Source organism: Mytilus galloprovincialis, chromosome 12, assembly GCF_965363235.1.
Source record: "Mytilus galloprovincialis chromosome 12, xbMytGall1.hap1.1, whole genome shotgun sequence".
Taxonomy (NCBI): Eukaryota; Metazoa; Mollusca; class Bivalvia; order Mytilida; family Mytilidae; genus Mytilus; species Mytilus galloprovincialis.
The window spans coordinates 66302121-66324994 of NC_134849.1; the positions used below are offsets into that span (position 1 = coordinate 66302121).

Sequence of the window (22874 nt, forward strand, 5' to 3'; positions counted from 1 at the left end):
TCTGAATTCATTTGTACTATTTACAATGATTTAATAAAAAAAAGTATACGAGGTTCTCTTCTTGGAATCTATTATGTCGGTTGATTGATTTTGTTTATAGTTAAACGTCAAGTGGCAACTATTTCATTAAAGTGCGCATTGAGTATAATTTTAGGACGTCCCATATAAATATCGGCAATGACAAATCTCTCGATAAATCTGACGAATTTGACGAGATTGTTGATAGTTTTACCACATCGTATGCTTACGGACACTGTAGAATTTCTTTTAGAATATTCTGCGGGAAATAGAATAATAAATCCAATGCAAACAAGTTGAATATCAATGAAATATCCATGCAAGTATAAATTTATGCATAAAGTAAAATTTAGGAAGGGACAGGTAAACAACGGGGAACGAAGTAACGTAGACAATGTTGCCGATATCCCGTGATATAAGAATATTGTTCCGATGCGTTGGATAACCTTTCTATCCGCCTTCTAATAAAAAAAAAACTCTCTGTGATCGTATAGCCATTTTTTATTTATATAAAAATACATGTATATCAAATAAAAGAGAGCATTTGTATAATATCTAGTAGAGTCTAGCGAGTAAATAATAAATGATATCTGTGGAAAAACAATGCGAATGTTGTTTACATATTTTAATGAAAGCTCAAGTCTGATATGAAAACTCTTATAACGATAATCTGTCATAAGCAGACCTGTCCTCAGGTCTGGTCAATAGCAGACTTGTCCACAGGTCTGGTCAAAAGCAGACCTGTCCTCAGGTCTGGTCAGGAGCAGACCTGTCCACAGGTCTGGTCTGAGGCAGACCTGTCCTTAGGACTGGTCAAAAGCAGACTTGTCCACAGGTCTGGTCTGGGGCAGACCTGTCCTCAGGACTGGTGAAAAGCAGACTTGTCCACAGGTCTGGTCTGGAGCAGACTTGTCGATAGGTCTGCAGCAGTCCTAAAAAAGCAGACCGTAGGTCTGGTCCACCAACGACGAAGTTAACTTGCTTGACTGCTTAAAAATTCTCAAGTTAACTTAGAAAGCAGTCAACAAGTTAACTCTAAGTTAACTTTTGTCAAGGTTAGGACCGCACCCATCTGTATATCTATGAAAAAAATTAGAAAAGGGTATACCTGTTTAATCTTTGAAAACCTAAATTGTACAACTTTTGATCCTATAATTCTCATAAAAAAATATCGATGAAAGTAAGATTTCCTGTATTGATATGCTATGACAAAGTGTTCATTTTATATACTCCTAATCCTCGAACATATGGAATATAATAACTTTAAACTGGTCTTGCTTTTGATAAGAATTATTTTTACCATTCAAAAAACGTTTATTATTTGCTTATGTAACTGTTTTCTTAGGGTGACATGTTCATGGCCTAATTAACACCTTTGGTGGTCTTTAATCTGTTCAGCATTCTATCTCGGGTTTATCAATGTGATTACTACACAGGTCAATGTTTACTTTGCAATTTCTCTCAGTCAAGAGAATTTGTAATCTTCGTTTCTAAGGGCTACAATTTTTAAATATTATTTTTTTTAGAAAACTAAAATCCACGAATTTAAAAAACCCACGAACATGTTAATATTGCTCAAACAACGAAAATTAATACCCACGAAATTGAAGTACTTTTTCAGAATGTTTGCAAAGTCTTCACTTCCCTTGTAATTTGTTTATTTGACAATTCACTATAATAATATGCTTTCTTCGTTCTGAACAAAAATAAACACGTTCTTAGATCAAGTTTTCACTGAGATATGATTTCAAAAGTTAATGTTATTTGACAACATCTTATAATTAGAAAACAGACCTAAAAGACTTATACATAAACACATAAGGTATTTCGTCGTTTATATTGCAACATAAAATTTGTTTTCTTTTTTGTAGATAATGTGATAAGTGCATGTACTTTTGAATCGTTGACAGAGGCTGGTTGTTTGTTTTATAACGACAAGTCAGGTTCAGACGATGCCGACTGGAAAAGGAATACTGTAAGTGTTTTTGTCCTAGGTATACTCATTTTGTTACAAAATCTTTTTATGCGCGTTAACATGCTCTTTAACTGAACACAAAACTGTTATTGTAATCGACCTAGTTATGATTGAGACTGAGGTTGTATTAAGAGGGGAAATCGAAATTGTTTCCGTATAATTCAAAGGGGTGAAAAATAAACATTCTATGTAAAGAGTACATACAATAGTTTGATATTGTTTATTTTTAACGAAACAAACCCTAGTCGTATTTGTCGCTCATGATACTCTTTATAATTTCACCTTTGTACTTTTTCAAACTTTTTTTCATCTGAGCGTCACTGGTCAGTCTTCTGTGGACGAAACGCATGTCTGTCGTATTAAATTTTAAATCTGATATCTTATGTTAGCTATTATTCGTGTGTTTCTCTGACCTATATGTCCTCCCATTTATTTGTATTGTAGTCCTGTCATGTAATGTTGTCATTTTAATGTTATGTTTAACATCGCTATAAAACGGGAGGTTTGGCATTCCACAAAACCAGGTTCAACCCACCATTTTTTTTTCTTAAAATGTCCTGTACCAAGACAGGAAAATTGCCATTGTTATATTATAGTTCGTTTCTGTGTGTGTTACATTTTAATCTAGTATACTGTTGTGTCGTAGTTCTTCTCTTGTATTTGATGCGTTTCCCTCAGTTTTAGTTTGTTACCCCGATTTGGGTTTTTTCTCAATTGATTTAAGAATTTCGAACAGCGATAAACTACTGTTGCCTTTATTTGCAGATCTTTTAATTTGTACAGATATAAACGTATAGTTTTGGTGATTTATAATGATATGACTACAATGTTGTTAATACTTGCATAGTCACACACAAAACAATAATGAAACAATGGTTGGAATCATAGTTGATTTTGACCCAAATGTCTTTTCGGATCTTTCATTGCTCATTTGTTGGGTTCATTTGTTTGCATATTGCAGTTTGATATACTGTAAAGCAAATTCATTTTATGTGAAATTGTATGATTGTAATGAAATATATATGTCTTTACGGCTTTTTATTTAGACATAATCTTATTGTCAATTGATTTTTTTCTGTGGCATATATTAATTTTTGAAACGTCCTTGGTTTAAATAGTTTTCTTTTGATATTGTTAATATTACAGTGTTTCTTTCAAATGTCAAAATTATATTTGTGCAACGAAAATATATATCGTTTACATATAAGAAGATGTGGTATAAGCACAAATGATACAAAACGCCGTCCAAAACACAATTTGTAAAAGTAAGCTTTGGCTCACACCGTACAGTAAGCTATAAAAGGTCCACAAATGACAATACTAGTGTAGAACCATATAAACAAGAAAACCAACGGTCTAATATATTAAACCAAGAACCACTTATAAACCACATCAGCAAACGTCTGAACATTATATTCCTGACTCGGGACAGTTGAAGACAAATAAATTGGGTTTGAACGTGTAATCCGGCTCTAAATTTCACAGTGGTGTAACAATACGAAACATCAGGACACATTATAAAATATTATTTGAAAGATTACTCAACTCATCTGAATATGAATTCTGACAGATTTTAGACAAAAGTCAAACAATGAAAACTAAGTTACCAAATAACAAAAACCACAAAACATTTTATCAAAGCCAAAACGTATTTTTTTCAAATAAACGGTCACTTAAAAGTCTTGATGAGGAGGATCTTAAACAAGCAAAGAGCGTGGTACTCCTTGAACACTGTACCTTTGATTTAACTGCCCCTTCCGTCGGACATGTTTACTTTGCTTTCTTCTTTGTATGATTATGTTACTACTACAAAAATTTGTAGGGCGCAACAGGCTCAACAGGAACAGGACCAGATCAAGCTATTAGTGGTGATTATTATCTATACATAGAGACCTCATCGGGATCTATGTCATTTGGGGAACATGCTCGATATATATCAGCTGTTCTGAATCCAGGTATACTACATAATATAATTCTTAATTGGAATTAAATTTAAGTTGTAGTGGTTAATATTAATTGGAAGATACCATTAAAAATACGAGTATGGAGAATGCAATTTATAGTTTGAATATTCAAAAAGATATGTTTACATAAAAAAAAAGTATGAACAAAAATACCGACCTCCAAGGTAGTTCAAAAAGGCTGAAGTCAAACTTAATGAAAAAGAGAATGGAAGTGGGGAATGTGTTAAAGAGATAAAAAACCGATTAAAAAAAAAAACAATCGAATGCCATCAAATGGTCTTCAACACAGCGAGAAAATCCCGCAAGCCGACTTCAGCTATACCCTAAACAATATTATGGACTAGTTCAGTGAAAAGTTAAATCACATAAATACTGAACTCCGAGGAAAATTCAATCACATGGTAAAATCAAATGACAAAACACATCAAACACGAATGGACAATAACTGTCATATTACTGACTTGGTGCAGGCATTTTCAAATGTAGAAAATGGACGTCATACTGAACTCCTTTACGTATTAATGAACAAAACTGAAAAAAACAACATACATACTGTTTATTTTTCTAGGACGGTTAATCAGCTTCAGAATTGAATGACAATAACATTAAATAACAAAACATATAATTTCATACTAAGTAATTAAAACAAGCAAGGTAGAGGATAAAGGAGGAAACGCACAACACTACATAGATATATCCAATTAAACTTTTCTATTTCTTTATTATTATTGATCATCTTTTTTTGTCATGGATCATACAGCAATATGCCGTCGATGAGTTTATGTTGTGATATACTGTATTTTACAGATACAGATATTTGTTTATCGTTTTATTACCATATGTACGGCGACACCATGGGAACATTAGAAGTTATTTTGGAAACTCCGGGATTCAATCAAACCATTTTTAACAAATCATCAGACCAGGGTAACCAATGGTATTTTCAGAATCTCTATATTCAGCCTAGAGATAATCTACAGGTATATTGTTGAAAATCATGTGAAGCGTCCAATTTAGGGCGGTATTGGTTATCTTAAGAAATTCATAAAATTATATATATAAACAACGTGAAAGAAAAATAATTAACACAGATGCAGTAATTCTTAAATGAATTTGATATCTTCATTTTCTGTCAAATTAATGTATACAGTAAACACTATGGATTTTGCTGCACGAAACAACGGTTGACTAAAACTTTTTAAATGTATTAAGAAAAATAAAAGTACCAAGTGCAATCTAAAAGAAGGGAAAAACAATTCAGGTTTAGCCAGAAGAGCCGAAATGGTTTAAATTTCCATTTCATGCCATTTTTAAATGCTATTCAAAGTAATTGGAGAGTAATTCATTATTACATGACAAAAAAGCAATGTAATTCAGCTAATTACAATTAAATTTTCAATTACCCCAGGTCTGCTCGCGATATTTGAAAAATCATCAGGTCAGTTTATTTCCAGAATGATAATTTTGGTTGTGATTGAATCTTTAATAATAGACATGTTATGCATGCGTGCATATTAGCTCACCATAACCACTTGCATTTAAATCAGTTCGCCAGATTCGCGTTTCGTTTACAAAGTACTCATCAGTGACCCTCGAAATAAAAAATCAACACATGTTTGAAAGGCCACATAAAATACGACGTTGAAGAGCAATTATTTTAAGTCACGAAAAATACCTTAAAACAGGCCCGGTTATGAACATTCAAAGCCGATTATGTTTAAGACAATGATGTATAAGAACTAAAACACATGAAGATCTTTATGAACAAAAAATGCATACACATTTTTACAGAATGCAGAAGGATTATAGTTGCATAAAGTTATTGTATTATGTTATTTTTAGATTGTATTTAATGCAATTGACGGAAATGGTTTCCAGGGAGACATAGCATTGGATCATATCATGACGTTCTTAGGGGAATGTGGTATGTTGATTAAATTTTCTAACTTTGATCTTGCGAATGTAAATAACAGGCCATGCACTGTAAATCAGTCCATATTATCATGATGGTGTTTTTTATACATGTGGTAAGTTTACTAGAAACTATCATTTTGTATTCCGGTTAATATGGTAATTCAATTCAGTCATACATTTACTGATAGGGTATGCAACATTGAATTAAACTTTCATTGTACTACTACGGGATAGTGATTAGTTGCGAAGATTAAGAGAATCTATAATACTAAAATTACGAGGTCCAATTTATCAGCTGTCATCACGTAAAAACGACGAATCAAAGAATTCAACTTTATATATAACTAATACAGTGCAAAGGTGTAGATTAAAAGTTACACCACTCCAGGCCCTGTTGTTTTCTACGTAATTAATATTGCCAATAACTAAGAAGTTCCGGGTCGAGTCCGATACCGATACCAATAGTATATTCACCTGCTACATATTACCTTATCTGTACGTTCCGCATCTGACAGGCGCACCAACAAACGGTGTATTCAGGATTAATATGCTATATACACGGGTCATAGTCACAGGGTTGACACTACTAAATTGTCAAATTGTTACATATTGTAGTATTTTAATCAGTAAGACTTTCTAAGATAACAATACGAATACTAAAAATCTGGACTAAAAATAAGGCGTGTAGGTACAGTTTTCAATTTGTTAGCGGGCATGACGTAAAACAGCGAATCAAAGAATTCAACTTTATTTATAACTAATATAGGACAATGCTGTTGATTAAAAAATACTCCATTCCAGGACCTGTTGTTTTCCAAATAATTAATATTACCAATAATTGATTCCAGTTCGACGGGTTCAAACAGAAAGATTTGAAAGCAGAGAAAATCGGCATGACTTTATCAGATGACAATACTAATACTAAAATAAGTCTTGCGCATAGTTATATATTTTAATTCAGTCACAGACCCGCGATATCACGGGTGTGTTCTAGTATATATTTATGGATACCGAAAACTGCATCCCCGCGTATTATTATCAAACTATAGCTGTAACTTTTTCAACTCAAACTTACAATCAATTAATTTTACACAGCCGCACACGCATACGACAAATCGTTATTATCCTGTTAATTACAGTACGCGTCAAATAAAATTTGATTAATTGAATGGAATGAACTATAAAAATTGTTCTAATTAAATATTTTGGATTAAATATTTTCAGGGAACTACACGCTTTCTAACGATAAGAATGAATTGCTGGCATTTATTCGTTTGGTGGGTGGACAAACTAATAAAACAGGACGATTAGAGATACTAGATGATAAAGGAGGTTTCTTTTCACCTGTCTGTTCCGGTTATCAATATTGGGACAAAGATGATGCCGTAGTGGCTTGTCGACAACTTGGATACAAGTAAGTGTGAGAGTCAATTGATGTTCAATTAAACCGTATCTTCCACCGAAACAAATGACGTAAATAATAGCAAATTAAGTCATCATACGGGAATTTACAAATACCAGTCCCATACCACATAGCGATCTACAAAAAGTCCCTGACCTGAATATAAAAAGCCAACACCTGATGTACAATGCATTAAACGACATCAAAACATAAAATATATACAGCAAATAAAAATCATAACTATGTTATATGTGAAGAGGAGTGTTGTCATATGCCTGACTCAGAACTTACATTTTTAAACATTGTAAACTGTATATATCCTTATAAACCCTTGTGAAATTTAATGCAGAACATGGTTCCAAGATCAAATGTTTGGTATGATCTGTTTAAGCTAACTTTACCCTATCCAATATTTTATTGCAGTAATTCGAGAATGCATACATTGTCAGAGTACGGTAAAGGCCGAGTGGAGAGGTCCAGATTTGGTTATACTTTCTACTGTGACGGTACCGAAGATAACCTAAGAAGTTGTGCTAAAGCCACAGTTTCATGTTCCAGCACTACTGATGTAGTAGCTTTAGATTGTTCAAATACAGGTATGTTATTTCTTTACTTACAATAAGGGTATATTGCTAAGCTATTCATAGAGCGTCCCCTACTTGTAGTTTCATGAGAAAACTTGTGAAGGATCAAGACAACTTTCAATCTGACATTTTTTTTCAGATAGAATGTAGCTAGCAATGAGGAAGACAACTAAGGTTTGTTATATGTTCATGGTACAATTTTAACTTGTGAGCGGACATTTACAAGTGTTTAAAGTGGACAGGCCAAATAATATTAAAAAACAATTGTCCTTGGGGTGCGGTTCCAAGTGATTAAGCGTTTTAAAAATGAAACATTTAGTTGAGAACGATTATAAAGAGGTATATAAATGAGCAAGAAAATATTTCATATTGTGCAATTAGTGTACGACACAGATTCTAGTTCAAGGCTATGTATTGTAATAATCTAACTCATTTACGCTACTTCACAAAACGTGTACAATAACAGATAGATTTAGGAAACAGTTGTTACCCGCCGTTCGAATATCATGAATCGGCTACAAATCAAGAAATATTTCATGGTAACAAACAAAAACTGATTTGATTGAATAAACTCCTAAGGGAGTTTACTAGGTTGGCCATCACAGTAATAATTTGTTTTTCTAGTTATGTATGTATCATCTATCCAAGAGAATTGACACTAACATGGGCTAAGTCAGAACATTCAAATCGGTTATTGTCAGCCTCTCTATGTACTTGTTGTTTCAGATTTATTCAAATTTGAAAAAAGTATACAATTCTTGGCGGCTAGAGTAATATTGATGTGACATATCAATAAATCGTCAGAAATTCAAATCTTGCATAGTATAGTATGGTACTACTACTATTTTTTTTTTTTAATATGATTGATAATAAAACTTATATATCACTTGTCGATTTAAAAGCTATTTAGATAAAACACGTGTCCTGGGAGGCCGAGTGATCTAAGTAGTTACTAGTCTACTGTAATCACTAGCCAGTAAACACCAAGGTCGTCAGTTAGAACTTCGTTCGTGCGGGTACGTATATAAATGCAGAATGCAAATAGTGCAACTTTGTATATGTCATTCTTTGGGACAATGTAGCACATTTCACATATTCTTTTCAGTTAACAGTTTGTGTTGCGTATATCTTTTAGAATGTTTTGAGAACGAGTACAGTTGTGGTGACTCAGAGAGGACATGTGTTTCCATGGATTTAGTATGTGATGGGAATGTAGACTGTCCTAATTTAGCTGATGAACAGAATTGCGGTAAGTGAATATATACTGCTCTTTATAATGTGACCTGGTCCTGTACATTTCGTTTAATTATCAAGGTAAGTATGTAAGATTTATTTATGATAGTGTTTATATAACGTGCTTTAATATGTAAGACATGTGAAATTTTTTTAAACTATTCATTTTTTTAGACCATGATTTTATCGTCAATTGGTCTGTGTTGACGTGATACATAAAAATGATTAACACAATATTTATAGTACGTATTATATGATAACAACAACTACTCAAATTATAAAACAAAATGTAATACAAAGAACCAATAAACAAAGATCAAACAAATCAATATGCATGTACCCTAAAGCATACAAAACTATCTAAAATGAATGCCGTCAGTTAAAGTGTATATCTGAATAATTCTCATATGATTTGCATATCTATAAATACTTGAATTGGATTGGTCAATTAGAATTTTTCTCTAGTTTTACAAGTCGATAAATCATGTTTCCGAAACTACAAGTACTTTCGTAACTTTCAATGTGATCTATTCATGCGCGATACTCATGCATGCAAGAATACCGGGATTTTCAGCAAATTGAGGTTGAAACCCAAAGACATAACAGATGTTCATATCCTAATGCATATGTATAAAAAAAGAAATAATGCATTTAAGCTTCGAAAATGTATAAAATCTAAATTTAAATAAAATTCCGGGAAATTTCGTGACTGATTTAGAGAATTTACGTCATAGAAAAACATGACGCCATACTATTGAAAACTTTCAAGGGAAAGACTATTTCGTTACATGTACCTGTACGATTTAGATTAGGATATCTCATTTTGGAGGTAGGTGCAAATCCATTTTAGATTCTGTTTTATTTATCAGACATTTATGGATTTTAGAAATCCAATATATCGGCCAACTCCTTCGTTACCACCTGTCAATTGTGCATTTGATAGTAATCATAGTAGGCATTACATAAAAAATATAAATTAAAAATCGCAAATATTTGGCTTAAGACTAAAAAGGATGAAACATATTTCTTCTAGAGGTGATTGATGTGTAAACTGATGCTCTTACTCACATAATTAACAGAAAAGGGACTTTTATTCAGTTCGTGAGGTAATTTTCCGGTTTACACATCAATAACCGCTAGTAAAAATGTGTTTAATTATATCATAATTGTATATTACTCAACGTTTAACTGAAGCTTCAAGCCGTATACATGTGAGTAGTCTATCAACAATTCGCTTTTGCAATTATCTCCAATGTAAATAAACAATGGACGTCAGTTGTCCTTTCCAAAACCATGGCTCTTTCAGTGCACTCCGACATCATCCACCGATACAAAACGCCATATAACCAAGAAAGTTTCGTAAAATTCCATCAAAGAAGCAATAAAATATTTGTGTGTATCGCAGTTCTTAGGAAAATGTGTTTTCTATTTCAGCATCATGTGGTAATGATCAGTTTGAATGCAGTAACCATGAATGTGTCCCTTTGATTAACCGCTGTGATGGAGTGCCACAGTGCGATGATAAATCTGATGAATTCAGATGTGGTATGTTACTTTAATATCATATGTGAGGTGATGTATTTAATTCTGTAAGAAATAGGTCTATAATTTTGTTTATTTCATCAATCCTACAACAATCGATTTTGCCAAAATACAGGGAATTGTAATCAATTTCCTTCCTAAAATGATATTTTGACGAAAAAAATCTCATATTCATAATGAACATGAAGAATCTTGGATAAGTACAACGAAAGTAACGGTTACTATGTACATGCAATTCTGCATTAAACTGCTCGACTGTATTATTTGACTTACGACTTCTTTTTCAAATACTAGCCAATTAAGATTATCTTTAATGTTTAAAATTTCAGAAAAATGAAGGTTTTGCATTTAAATGTCAATTTTCCTGAAACTTTTATACTTTACATACGTCTAATGAACAATTCGGTCTTATATAAAGTTGTGTTTAGTTTGTAAACGTTATTGATTTAGACCTGTTAAAATGGTTCAGATTCGATTTCTGATTTTGAAAATAGTAATCAACGTACAAAATGTACATGATGGGGACACACTTATAATTATAAATTGCGCTTTTGTTTGCATTTAGTTGAGTTCAATAATATATAAAACCAACTCTCTCTCGATTTTTGAGGACAACAAAAGGCCATGCCAAAAAAACATAAATCACAAAAATACTGAACTTCGAGGAAAATTCAAAACGGAGAGTCCCTAATCAAATGGCAAAATCAAAACTCAAACACATAAAACTAATGGATAACAACTGTCATATTGCTAATCTCGTATAGGCAATTCCTTATGTAGAACATGGTAAATTTAAACCCGGTTTTAAAGCTAGCCAAACCTCTCACTTCTATGGAAGTAGCAAAGAAATTTAGGTAATGCAACTGTGGAAGCCAAAGCTAAGTGCAATCCTGGGTCAGTAATGATCAAATTGAATAATATTATCTGTCAGTCATTACTTTGTTAGGAACTTTATTATTAGTCAGATTCTCTTCAAGTTAGGATGGAGCGTTCAACTTGTCAATACTCTTTATGAGATAAGTTTTGTTATCTAACATCACTACCATACGTGTTGCGTTATTATTACAGTGCAAAGAGACAGTAATGGCCAAATCTCCATATATAGAGATGGAACATGGATTTTGTTATGTTATACCACTGATATCACTTTAGCAGAATACCTTTGTAGTATAACAGGATATGGGTATGCAAATATTTAATTTACGTTAACGCTAAACGTTAGACAATGTAGTTTTTTTTATGTAAACTGAACACGTTTTTCTTGTATTGGTTTTAATTTAACACACAATCATTTCATATTGTAAAACATTTTTGTCCTAACAGTTGAATTGATTTACATGTAGATTCATCATCGTTATTTTTATATACATATAAACATGATAAATGTTGTGAAATTTTTACAAAATAAAAAACGAAAACAGATTTGATCGTCATACATGTGTCATAAGCCAAATGTATCTCAACGACACATTTGTAAATATACAAAGAGAATGAATAGCAAACATAATTCTGCAATTGTTGTTTTGTAGTTTTTATTTAACAATAATAAGTATTTATCTTTTTTATTTTTCGGTAGCTCTTTCAACAGTCAGTCTGCTGGAGTAACAATAAATGACGGATTCCTCGCTCAACCTGGCTCCAATCCTAATGGCGTTGTTACAAACTATGTATTATCTTCACAAATGTAGGTATATACATTTATTGTCGTATCAATGATACAAAGAATTATTCATGCTGAAAAGCCTAAAATAAGGTATTTCATAAGATTTTGACCTTTAAAATTTTTACCTATTTACTGATTGTCATATCAACATAAGAATCAATACTGTTTATAATGCATTAATACTGTTTAAAAGGTCAAAAAGTAATTCCAAAGTAATAACATATCATTGACTTTGTTAGAAAATAATCACTCAGATTGATATAGTATATTGTACTGATATTATAAATGACATCAAATATACATTTTGAAAATCTTTCACATGTTGTGTACTTCGTTGTCGTCAGTTGAACACATACAAATTTATCCACCATGTAAAAAAATTATAACTGCCTGCAGTCTTGATGACTTTTTCGTCTTCAATCTACATTTTGCACATCACATAATGGAAGTATGATAGTTTATCTCATAAATTAAAATAACACTTTATAAGGTTCGGGCATCTTATGAACTTTTCTTGATATCCACGATAAAGCATCAGCGCTAAAACAATTATATACTGCAGCTGTGCTATTTGAGCAGTCAAATTGCATTGACCGTATATTCATATGTGATATACAGTCACTGACTGTATATCACTTTGTTTATGACGTTGACAATGTGTTTCCGTAGAGTTTTATTTATGACGTCAATAAAACATACAGGTTCGCGGAAATTTTACGTCTTCTGCTCAAAATTAAGAAATGATGGTTTTTACCCTAAATACTTTATTTAGAACAGTTATAAGAGTTGCAGTATATAAAGAATAATCATGCATTGTCTCGAAATATCAATTTGTTATTTGTACTCGGCCCGAAACAGGTAGAAATGCTCGGCACAGCCTCGCTTTCTACCTGTTTCTAAGCCTTGTACAAATAACATTGATATTTCGAGACAATGTATGGTTATTCTATATTTATATACGGTATAACAGAACACATCATGACGTCATACGTACATTTCAGACAGCGTTATGAAAACAATTCGTTTTTAATATAAACGTGTAATTGCCACTAAGGCGTGCATCTGATTATTTTCAAAAGCAGGGTCATTCTTTTACTGTCTGTATAATCATATAAATCAAAGATTACTTTCTTGGTTGTTCCGATTAATCACAGATCGATTTTTATATTAAAAAAGGTCATTTATGTATTATTATATTAATACAGAAAATATTACTTACGTTTTGTGATAAATTAATAAAAAAATAAATCAATCGGCTAAAACCAATGTGAGTTTATCTATCATTATAAAACACCATAAACAAAATTTAAATTTTCAAAATAGTCTGAATTGCAAAACATTAGTCAGCTGGAGATATTGTTACTTGTATAAAAATAAATTCAAATCTTAAAATGTACTGTTGTCGTATTTACATGCTTTATTTGATTCATATCGAGTGAGAGACTACGTTTGTGCAATCCTTGGTTCGGGTAAACCAATCATCATAGTTTGCAAGAGACACATGAGAGAAGAAAAATAAAGATAATTCATTATATAATGTATATAATTTCAGGTCATGTAATGCATTAACTCTCCAGTGTGGGGACATAGGTTAGTACTTTTAAAAGAATCAGTGCATGTACATAAATTTACTTATGGGTTGATGATCTCTTTTATACTTCGATAAAAATGTATGTACCGATATATTTCCTTTTTCTCAAACTAATATGGTACTGGTTCTTCTGTTTGCTGTATATGTTTATATAATTTAATTTTGGATGTAACGCGTCTTCTGATTGGCTGACGTTATTTTGTTATGAGCCCATAGACATAATTTAGTCATTTGACCGTGATGTCATCAACGTTTTTTCATGGTTTTCTACGGTTTAAAAGGGAATTTAGAATTAAATTATAAGAAATGACTAATTTTTTTTTCTGTCTATTCGAAATAACATAAAAATGTGATGCACACTGTTAAATAACCCGCTATTACAGTCATTCCTTAAATAAGCTAAAAATCGCTGTTTTCATATGGTTTTTATTTGTTATATGTTCATAAATTTGATTTATGTTTTACTAGTAGGTTGATATGGTATAAGGTTTTATATCAATGTAAATATTAGCGTTTTATTGCTTGTAAGCTTTTACTGTATATTATTATTGCTTAAACAATGGTATTGTATAAGGCAAAATATACAAACGTACGTCTTTTGTAAAACTCAGAAAATGGGCTCATAATTATAACTTTTGGACGCACAACACGAACATATACTGTGGATTCATTATTATTCGTTGGATACCAATTTTCGTGAATTTCGTAGGTACAGTCAAACCACGAAATTAAATATTCAACGAATGATAATTTTTCTATAGGTTTGTATGCAGACTTCAGCAAAACCACGAAATTAAATATCCATGAATATGCAAGTTTTTCTTAATCCACGAAAATTGGTACCCACGAAAATAAATGAATCCACAGTACACAGAAATAAAAAAAACTGTCTTAATGTGAACACGAAATCAAAGGTGTTGACGCAAAAACCATATAACATTGTTGAACACCAACAAAAAAAGCAATTTTAACAGGTCGTCAAATGAAACAAAATGTAACAAAAGTTACACATACATGTAACCCATATTCTTTTTGACATTAAATACCTCTTTCTATACATCCGAAATATTTTTCTTCTGTCTATTATAGAGTGCGGAGTTCCTTCCGTTTCGTCGACATCTGTTGGCTCGTATGTACTGTATGGTAATGATGCTGTCCAAGGAGAGTGGCCATGGCAAATCTTGTTCTTTATGGATGGAAGTTCTGGATGTGGTGCCACGTTAATTGACCCTTACTTCGCAATCACAGCAGCACATTGTGTAGAGTAAGATTTTTTTGTAATGATTTTAACTACAGACATGTTAAAATGAAATATCTTTGCAGTTAAATAAATCTCTAAAACTGAAAAAATTTTAAAGGTTCAAACTGTTCCAATCGTACTTTCAGTTACACTTTGTTTATTTTCTGGCCTCTTTTGGTGTTTTCCATTCCAATGGGATACGAACTCATAACCGATATTTAAGAACAACTTCAATACACATAAAATAAGGGGCTAAAGTGAAACATTTCGTTTATAAAAATAAAAGGGAATGGGATCGTATTGTGATCTCAAATGATAAAATATGCTCGTGCATGTTCACACTATACAAACTTCATATACAGAAGTGTGCTCCTTACGCAGAAACTGCTCCAACAGAATTATGAGGAAGATACATTAAAAAGTACACTCTGTAACTTTTATGGACACAATCACGAAATGGTTGATCTATACATCTATATATGCTTCAGTAATCTCGGCAGCAAGTTAGGAATATGACAATTGTCATCGAGTTGTTCCTTTGCTTTATATACTAGTCTAGTGTGTGGTTTTATATTGTGTTAAGGTCTTTACTTTTTTTCGTTGGAGCTCGATATTTGTGTTAAACATTTTTTCTTTAATTTAATTGAAGGATTATGGCTTATTCTCGACAATGTTATTTTGACTGTATATGGTTTGGCATTGCGGGTGTTGCATGCATAGCTGAGACACTTCTCGACCGATGTGTTTGATCTCGTTTCATCTGGAGTACATGTGGATCCATCTTTAGAATGTTATTGATCTCAATATTCTGAGTAGATAAACGATATTTTAACACTGGTAACTTAATGTTGATTCTAAATTACAGGAGTTCGAGTTCCTTTATGATTCATGTTGGGGAAGTCAAAGAATCGGAAATGTTGGGGCCCGACGACCAAGGACAAAGGATATCAGTAGCTCAAGTAATATCTCATCCTGATTATACTGGAAGAAGTACAGGATGGAAGTCAGACGTTGCAATACTGAGGCTTTCACAAGCAGCTTACTTCAATGATAATGTCAGACCTGCCTGTCTAGCAACAGAAATCCATGAAAGTTTTGAAAACTGTTATATTACGGGATGGGGATATAAAGAAGATGTTGCACACGGTATCAAATGCATTTTTGTTTTGGGAGAGGGGGGGTCATATGTTTTAATGCTTCGTATTGTTTTATATCAACTGTCTTTTAATTTGATAGACGAAATCAGTATTGATATGTATCAGTCTTTACATACAGATTAATCTAATGGTTTGCTGTTATATATTTTTTCTATGTTAGGGGAGTGTTGACCGATGTAGATGTGTTAAACATTACTACATTATACTTGCCTGTCCGAATTTTTTTCATAAATTATGCGTTGTTTATCTCATTTGAATAGTTTTCCATTTCATCTTGACAAGGCCCTATAAAGCGGACAATATGAAATTGTATTTGCATATCTTCTTCATAGATTATTTTTAAACTGGACTTTTATAACCTTAATACCTTTTATATAATGATTTCCGGTATAAGTGTCATTCCGATTTTTTGGCAAATATTGATTCGAAATATTTTAAGAATAATGCTGTTTTATAAATGCAACAAGCAGATGACTATCTTCTATTTTCATTCAACATTTGTAAGTTTAAATTTCAGTGTTAATTGCAAATACCATATGACATTTCCACTACCACATCCGTTACAACCTCAGACACCAGTAAAACTATATTATATACACTTAACCGTTAAACTTTGTTTACATAATGTAGATTTTTTTTATGACATGACACAATTTAGACAAAGAGTTTGATAAAGCCTTGCAACTGTGATTGATATCAATTCTGTGATGGCAGACATATAAAAAAGACGTCGCAACCATTATTGATATCAATCTCACCAGGAATATCTTATACAACACGATTGTCGTATTTACTATTAGGTATCAGTGTGTACTTTGACGTGTAACGGTTGTCTCATTCACTAGACAAGACAAGACAAGACAAAAACTTTAATAAAGTCTCAACACTTGTTATATATAGCATATACAGCATATTAAAACACAAGTTAATAACAAGAGTCATTCTATAAAGAGTTATGAGAGACAATTTAACAATTTTCTTGAATAATACAAATACAAGTATAAAAGTTTTCGCTGTATTAAAATTTCATAGCTGATTTTGAAAGTATAAAATATCATATTTCATTTGTAAAAAGAAATATCATGTTGTATGCCCCACCTACGATAGTAGAGGGGCATTATGTTTTCTGGTCTGTGCCTCCGTCTGTCTGTTCGTTCGTTCGTCCTTCCGTTCGTCCGTTCGTCCCACTTTCGATTAAAATTTTTGGTCAAGGTAATTGTTGATGAAGTTGAAGTCAAATCAACTTGAAACTTAGTACACATGTTCCTTATGATATGATCTTTCTTAACTTAAAATCAAATAAGACGTTTAACCCCAATTTCATGGTCCACTGAACATAGTTAATGAAAGTGCAAGTTTCAGATTAAAGTTTTTGGTCAAGGTAGTTTTTAAGGAAGCTGAAGTCCAATCAAATTGAAACTTGGTACACATGCTCCTTATGATGTTCCTTATGATATGATTTTCCTAATTTAAATGCCAAATTAGACTTTTAACCCCAATACCACGGTTCATTGAACATAGAGAATGAAAGTGTGAGTATCAGGTTAAAGGTTTCGGTCAAGGTCTTATGATGTGCTGACCAAGTGTTGTTACTTTGTAGCCGATCAATCATCCAAGATGGTCGCCAGCGGGGAATTTAGTTTTACATTGGACCCTAAGGGAAATGCATACAAATGACTTCTTTGAGAGAACCACTGAATGGAATGAAACCAAACCTAGTAGAATGGGCCTTATTAGGTGCTAAGCAAGTGTTGTTACTTTGTAGCCGATCCATCATTCAAGATGGCTGCCAGCGGGGGACTTAGTTTTACATAGAACCATATGGGAAATACATACAAATGTCTTCTTTTAGGAAACTACTGAATGGAATGAAGTCATACATAGCATGAATGTTCCTTATGAGATGCTGACCAAGTGTTGTTACTTTTGTCGCCGATCCAACATCCAGGATAGCCACCAGCAGGAGACTTGGTTTAACATAAGAACTTACGGGAGATACATACAAATGTCCTCTTTTAGAGAACAACTGAATGAAATGAAACCAAACATAGCATGAATGTTTCTAATGAGATGCTGTCCAAGTGTTGTTACTTTGTCGCCAATCCAACTTCCAAGATGGTCGCGAGTGGGGGAATTTAGTTCAACATAGGACGCTATGGGAAATACATACACATTTCTTCTTTTAGCGAACCACTGAATTGAATGAAACCAAACATAGCATAAATGTTCCTTTCCTAATGAGGTTCTGGCCAAGTGTTGTTACTTTTTAGCCAAATTTTATCTTTTTTATATGAATTCAAAAACCCAGGTAGATTCAGGTGAGCGATACAGGCTCTTGAGAGCCTCTAATTTTGTAATTCTACTGTAATGAAGACCAATTGGTGGTCTTGGAGTGTTTTTTGCATTTTAGTCGGGTTGTTGTCAATTTCACATCTTCTTCGTTTCCCTTCTCAATTTATATTTACATTTTTTCAGTATCATCAACACCAGACAACTTACAGGAGGCACGAGTAGATGTCAACGTAGACATAGACAGATGTAACAAATCCTATCAAGCCATTGGACTTAATCTACCACCGACATCTGTTTGTGTTGAAAATAAGAACCCGTATGCTCCATCATGTAACGTAAGAATGAATAAAAGAGGGGCTTATACTAAAGTGATGCACACTCATAAGCCGAAAATAAACTAACAATTTAATGACAAAAAGAGAGAAAAAAACATTTTTTTTATTATACAATCAAACTGACCATGCATTCCCTTGTGACTTGGATGGAGAGTTATTTCATTCACTGGGCAAGTCAAAACAAGACAAATACTTTATTAAAGTCTCACCCCTTGTTAAATAGAAAGTATACAGCATTTTATCGTTCTTGTCCATTCGATTTTGATGTGTTTTGTCATTAGATTTTGTCATGTGATTATGGACTTTCGATTGGATTTTCCTCTGAGTTCAATATTTTTGTGATTTACTTTTTTGCATATATTATATAAACGTAGTTTTACCTGATGTGTATTCCCTTCACTTCGAACGTTCTGGTCAAAATTCAACAAAATGGCATGAACAAATGTTCAGAGATGACAAAAATTCGGGTTTTTCGCGCAAATAATAGTGTTAAAAACATTATAGTCCCATTTTTAAATCACATATTTAATTGAAAACCAACAAGTATTTTTTTAGGCTTAGAAATCAGACATATGTTTAAATCTTATATGAGTTCAAATTTTTTTTTTACACATTAGCTTTATGTGACTCATTTTCAAGTGTTGATCACGTTGTTGAAACGATTCATGAGTGACGAAATATCTTGCAGTATTCATTTTACAGATGCCATTCACAAGAAGATGTTAATTTGCGTAATTCTATTTTTAATTGCAGGGAGATTCAGGAGGTCCTTTAGTATGTCAGAATAAATACGGTCGATGGGAATTGGTTGGAGTAACTAGCTTTGGTATAAGAGGATGCCGTGTAGACCAGTTCCCTAGTATTTATCAAAGCGTGCCCTATCATATTGATTGGATTGTGCAGAACACAGGTAATAATTCTGGCAGATTGGAATAAAATTTTATCATTTTGTAGTGAAATAATTATAACAGTACTAGTATTATTTAACATGTGTTGTCACTGACGTTGTGAGTTCGTGACCCCGCACATTGCAGGAGCATTTGATTCTTAATTGACTAATAATGTTTATTTTCCTACCAAAGGTGGGTGGTTCTCTCCTACTCCCTCTAAAAACGGACCGCCATGTTAAACATCAGTCAATCAGTAAATCAAAATTTATGATTATTTATTAGCGCATCGTCATCCCCCACGTAGATAAATTAAAATGTGACTTATAAGTACATGTATATGAGTATATAACCAACGTCATACTTAAGTAAATTGTATATCAGTAACGTCATAATTTAATATACTAAGATTGTACTTGTTAAAACTCTGGAACAGTTTCATCAAAAAAATTCATTGTAGCACAGTGCTGACATGGTGATGTGACAACTGTCTTTCTTTCGTTTAGTATGTTGTTAAAATTTACGTTTGATTTAATCATGTTCTATGCACGCTTATATAACGATCCGACTGCAATGCAGTTCGACCAAAGTCAATCTGCCACCAAGTCGATTCCTTCTACATTTAAAAGTCGACCAAGCTGCAATTAGAAAATAATATTTGCAATGGATAAAAGTTATATGTATTTAACATGCAGTTCATAAATATGAAAGAATGTTATAAACAATAAATAGCAAAGGAACACGATAAAAAAATGCATAAAAGTTTAAAAATTATAAAACTGTTTGAGAAATATTGCTTGATCTGCTAAATTCCTTTTATCAGAAGTTTAATTACCCATTGTCAATGATCCTCAAAAACTGTTTCCTAATTAGTATTTCTCCGATCTGCGAAATTCACACAACTGTTGCATGTGTAAATTGACACTTAACCTTAATCATATACCTCCGACTTTTGAGTAATTGTTCATTATACTGTTACGTGACCGGGACAACTTGGGGCCGGAACGACTTCCCCTCTTTTTTAACTTACTTTGGATTTGGATATTCTGTTTAACTACTTTGTGTCGTCTTTAAATTTAAGATGGCAAGATCAATAATGTGATAGACAATATCGATTTAAGAAACATGGCATTGGCTTCTTTGTCCAGAGGTATTGGATGTTGTACATTAGGAGAATAAGATTAAGAATAAGAATTTTATTAGTCTAAAATCAAAACAATAGGATTGTTACTAAAATACAAAACAAAACAAACAAACAAACAGACAGGCAGGCATATTAATTATAAAACGATAGACATTAAACAATACAAACATGTTGCATTGAAAGACAAAATATATAGATTATGAACGTTATGACGTTTTTTTGTCATATGTGAATATTATGACGGTAGTAATCAGCTTTTAAATTAAAAGAAGAGTCAGTTTTTAATACTAAAAAAGCAGTCAGTTTTAATAAAACTGTGTTCATTCATTATGTGTATTAATAAAAAGGTTGGTCCATCCTTGTAAACGTAAAGCACCATACTGATTTCTTCATATTTAGTTTAACCGTTTATTATACATCTATGTCATCATTAACTTGTACTTCATATTACATACTGCATCTGTTTACCCTAAAACTTATGTATTTGTGAATATAAAGTATGTATCTACTACATATCACAAGACGCGTACTACTAGTAACAACTATAGGTCACCGCACTGAGTATTCATTGAAGCCAACTAAAAAATGATTTGTATGGGCTTACATGTGAAAAAAAATGTTTCGAACCATTAAGTCGGATATCAACGAAAATACTCACTTCTTTGATCAACGAACATTGGTACGCAAGAAATGAATGAATCCACAGGATATTGATGCACCAAAGTTTAAATGTACAAAATGTAGTACCTCTAATATTTAATAAAGACATCTTTATATTTCCAGGTATACAGATCAATAGGAATAGTATACCTACCCCGCCACCAGAGACATAAATGTTTCCATGCTTAAGTGTGATGTAACGGATGTCTTGTTAGGGTTTTATTATTGAATTGACGAACAATAAGTCTTGATTTACGCAAACAATTTAGTGAAAATTTATACTTTTAATTATATCAATAATAATGTCATGCATCATTGAGACCCATGGAGACTTTATAATTTTACTCTAGTTTTCCTTTAATGTAATTGTAGATGGTGTTTATCAATGACCATCAAGTCGAAACTGAGTCATTTTATCATATGACTCACCATATTTGAATATGTTATACAAGCAGGCTCTTATAAAAAAAATCTTACTAAATTGTAGTAATGAACTACACATTATTTACCTTTATAAGAGGACAAGGATGCAAATTATCTTTTTCTTAAATTTTAAGGCAATTATATCAGTTGTTCGCGTTGCCATCCATTATGACGGCATGTTTAACTCTCTCTTACTCGAATTACGTCAGGAAAACATTTTTATTAAGTCATCTCCACAGAAAGTATCCAAATATATATATATATAAATATATATCCATAAGTTTTTACCATGAATGGTTTTGCACTATTAATTTTTGGAGTCCTTTATAGCTTGCTATTCGGCATGTTCGGTATGAGCCAAGGCTCCGTGTTGAAAACCGTACTGATCAATAATCTTTTACTTTTATAAATTGTGACTTGGATGGAGAGTTGTCTCTTTGGCACTCATATCACATCTTCTTATATCTATATTATGTAACAAATATGTTTAATGCTTGTATATGCATTTCTTTTATGTATACATTAATGTGTTATAAACAGTCTCTCGTACCACTTTTTAGAGTGGCTGATGTATAGGCTTTTGTTTACCTTTTATATATGTATATGTTTAATAAAGTATTTGTCTTGTCTAGTCTTGTCTCAATAAACATACGAATTGTATATTCATAATGTGTTTTCAGCCTTGTATCACCATCACTGGTGATCCGATAGATAAAATCTGTGGCAGAGTAGTAGAGTTGTCACTGGGTCAGACATACTAATATTATATACATTTCTGTGACTGCATCATACATTATTTTCTAAGATCCTCTTCAATGGATACTTCAGCTGATCAAAACATTCCATCTGC

At 32.3% G+C, this 22874-nt stretch overlaps 1 protein-coding gene across 1 annotated transcript in view; it reads left to right on the top strand.

The window, feature by feature from the left end:
* Positions 1–22653, top strand: part of LOC143053737 (uncharacterized) — a 69709-nt gene extending 47056 nt beyond the window's left edge. Inside the window, exons 35-50 of the mRNA XM_076226520.1 lie at positions 1890–1993; positions 3816–3948; positions 4765–4937; positions 5800–5881; positions 7096–7285; positions 7697–7869; positions 8993–9106; positions 10525–10635; positions 11701–11815; positions 12209–12316; positions 13848–13885; positions 14976–15150; positions 15992–16272; positions 18759–18910; positions 19664–19820; positions 21725–22653. Coding sequence (XP_076082635.1) covers positions 1890–1993; positions 3816–3948; positions 4765–4937; positions 5800–5881; positions 7096–7285; positions 7697–7869; positions 8993–9106; positions 10525–10635; positions 11701–11815; positions 12209–12316; positions 13848–13885; positions 14976–15150; positions 15992–16272; positions 18759–18910; positions 19664–19820; positions 21725–21774 — 2156 coding nt within the window. The 3' untranslated portion in view covers positions 21775–22653. The remainder of the gene's footprint in view (positions 1–1889; positions 1994–3815; positions 3949–4764; positions 4938–5799; positions 5882–7095; positions 7286–7696; positions 7870–8992; positions 9107–10524; positions 10636–11700; positions 11816–12208; positions 12317–13847; positions 13886–14975; positions 15151–15991; positions 16273–18758; positions 18911–19663; positions 19821–21724) is intronic.
* The last annotated feature ends 221 nt before the right edge of the window (positions 22654–22874 follow it).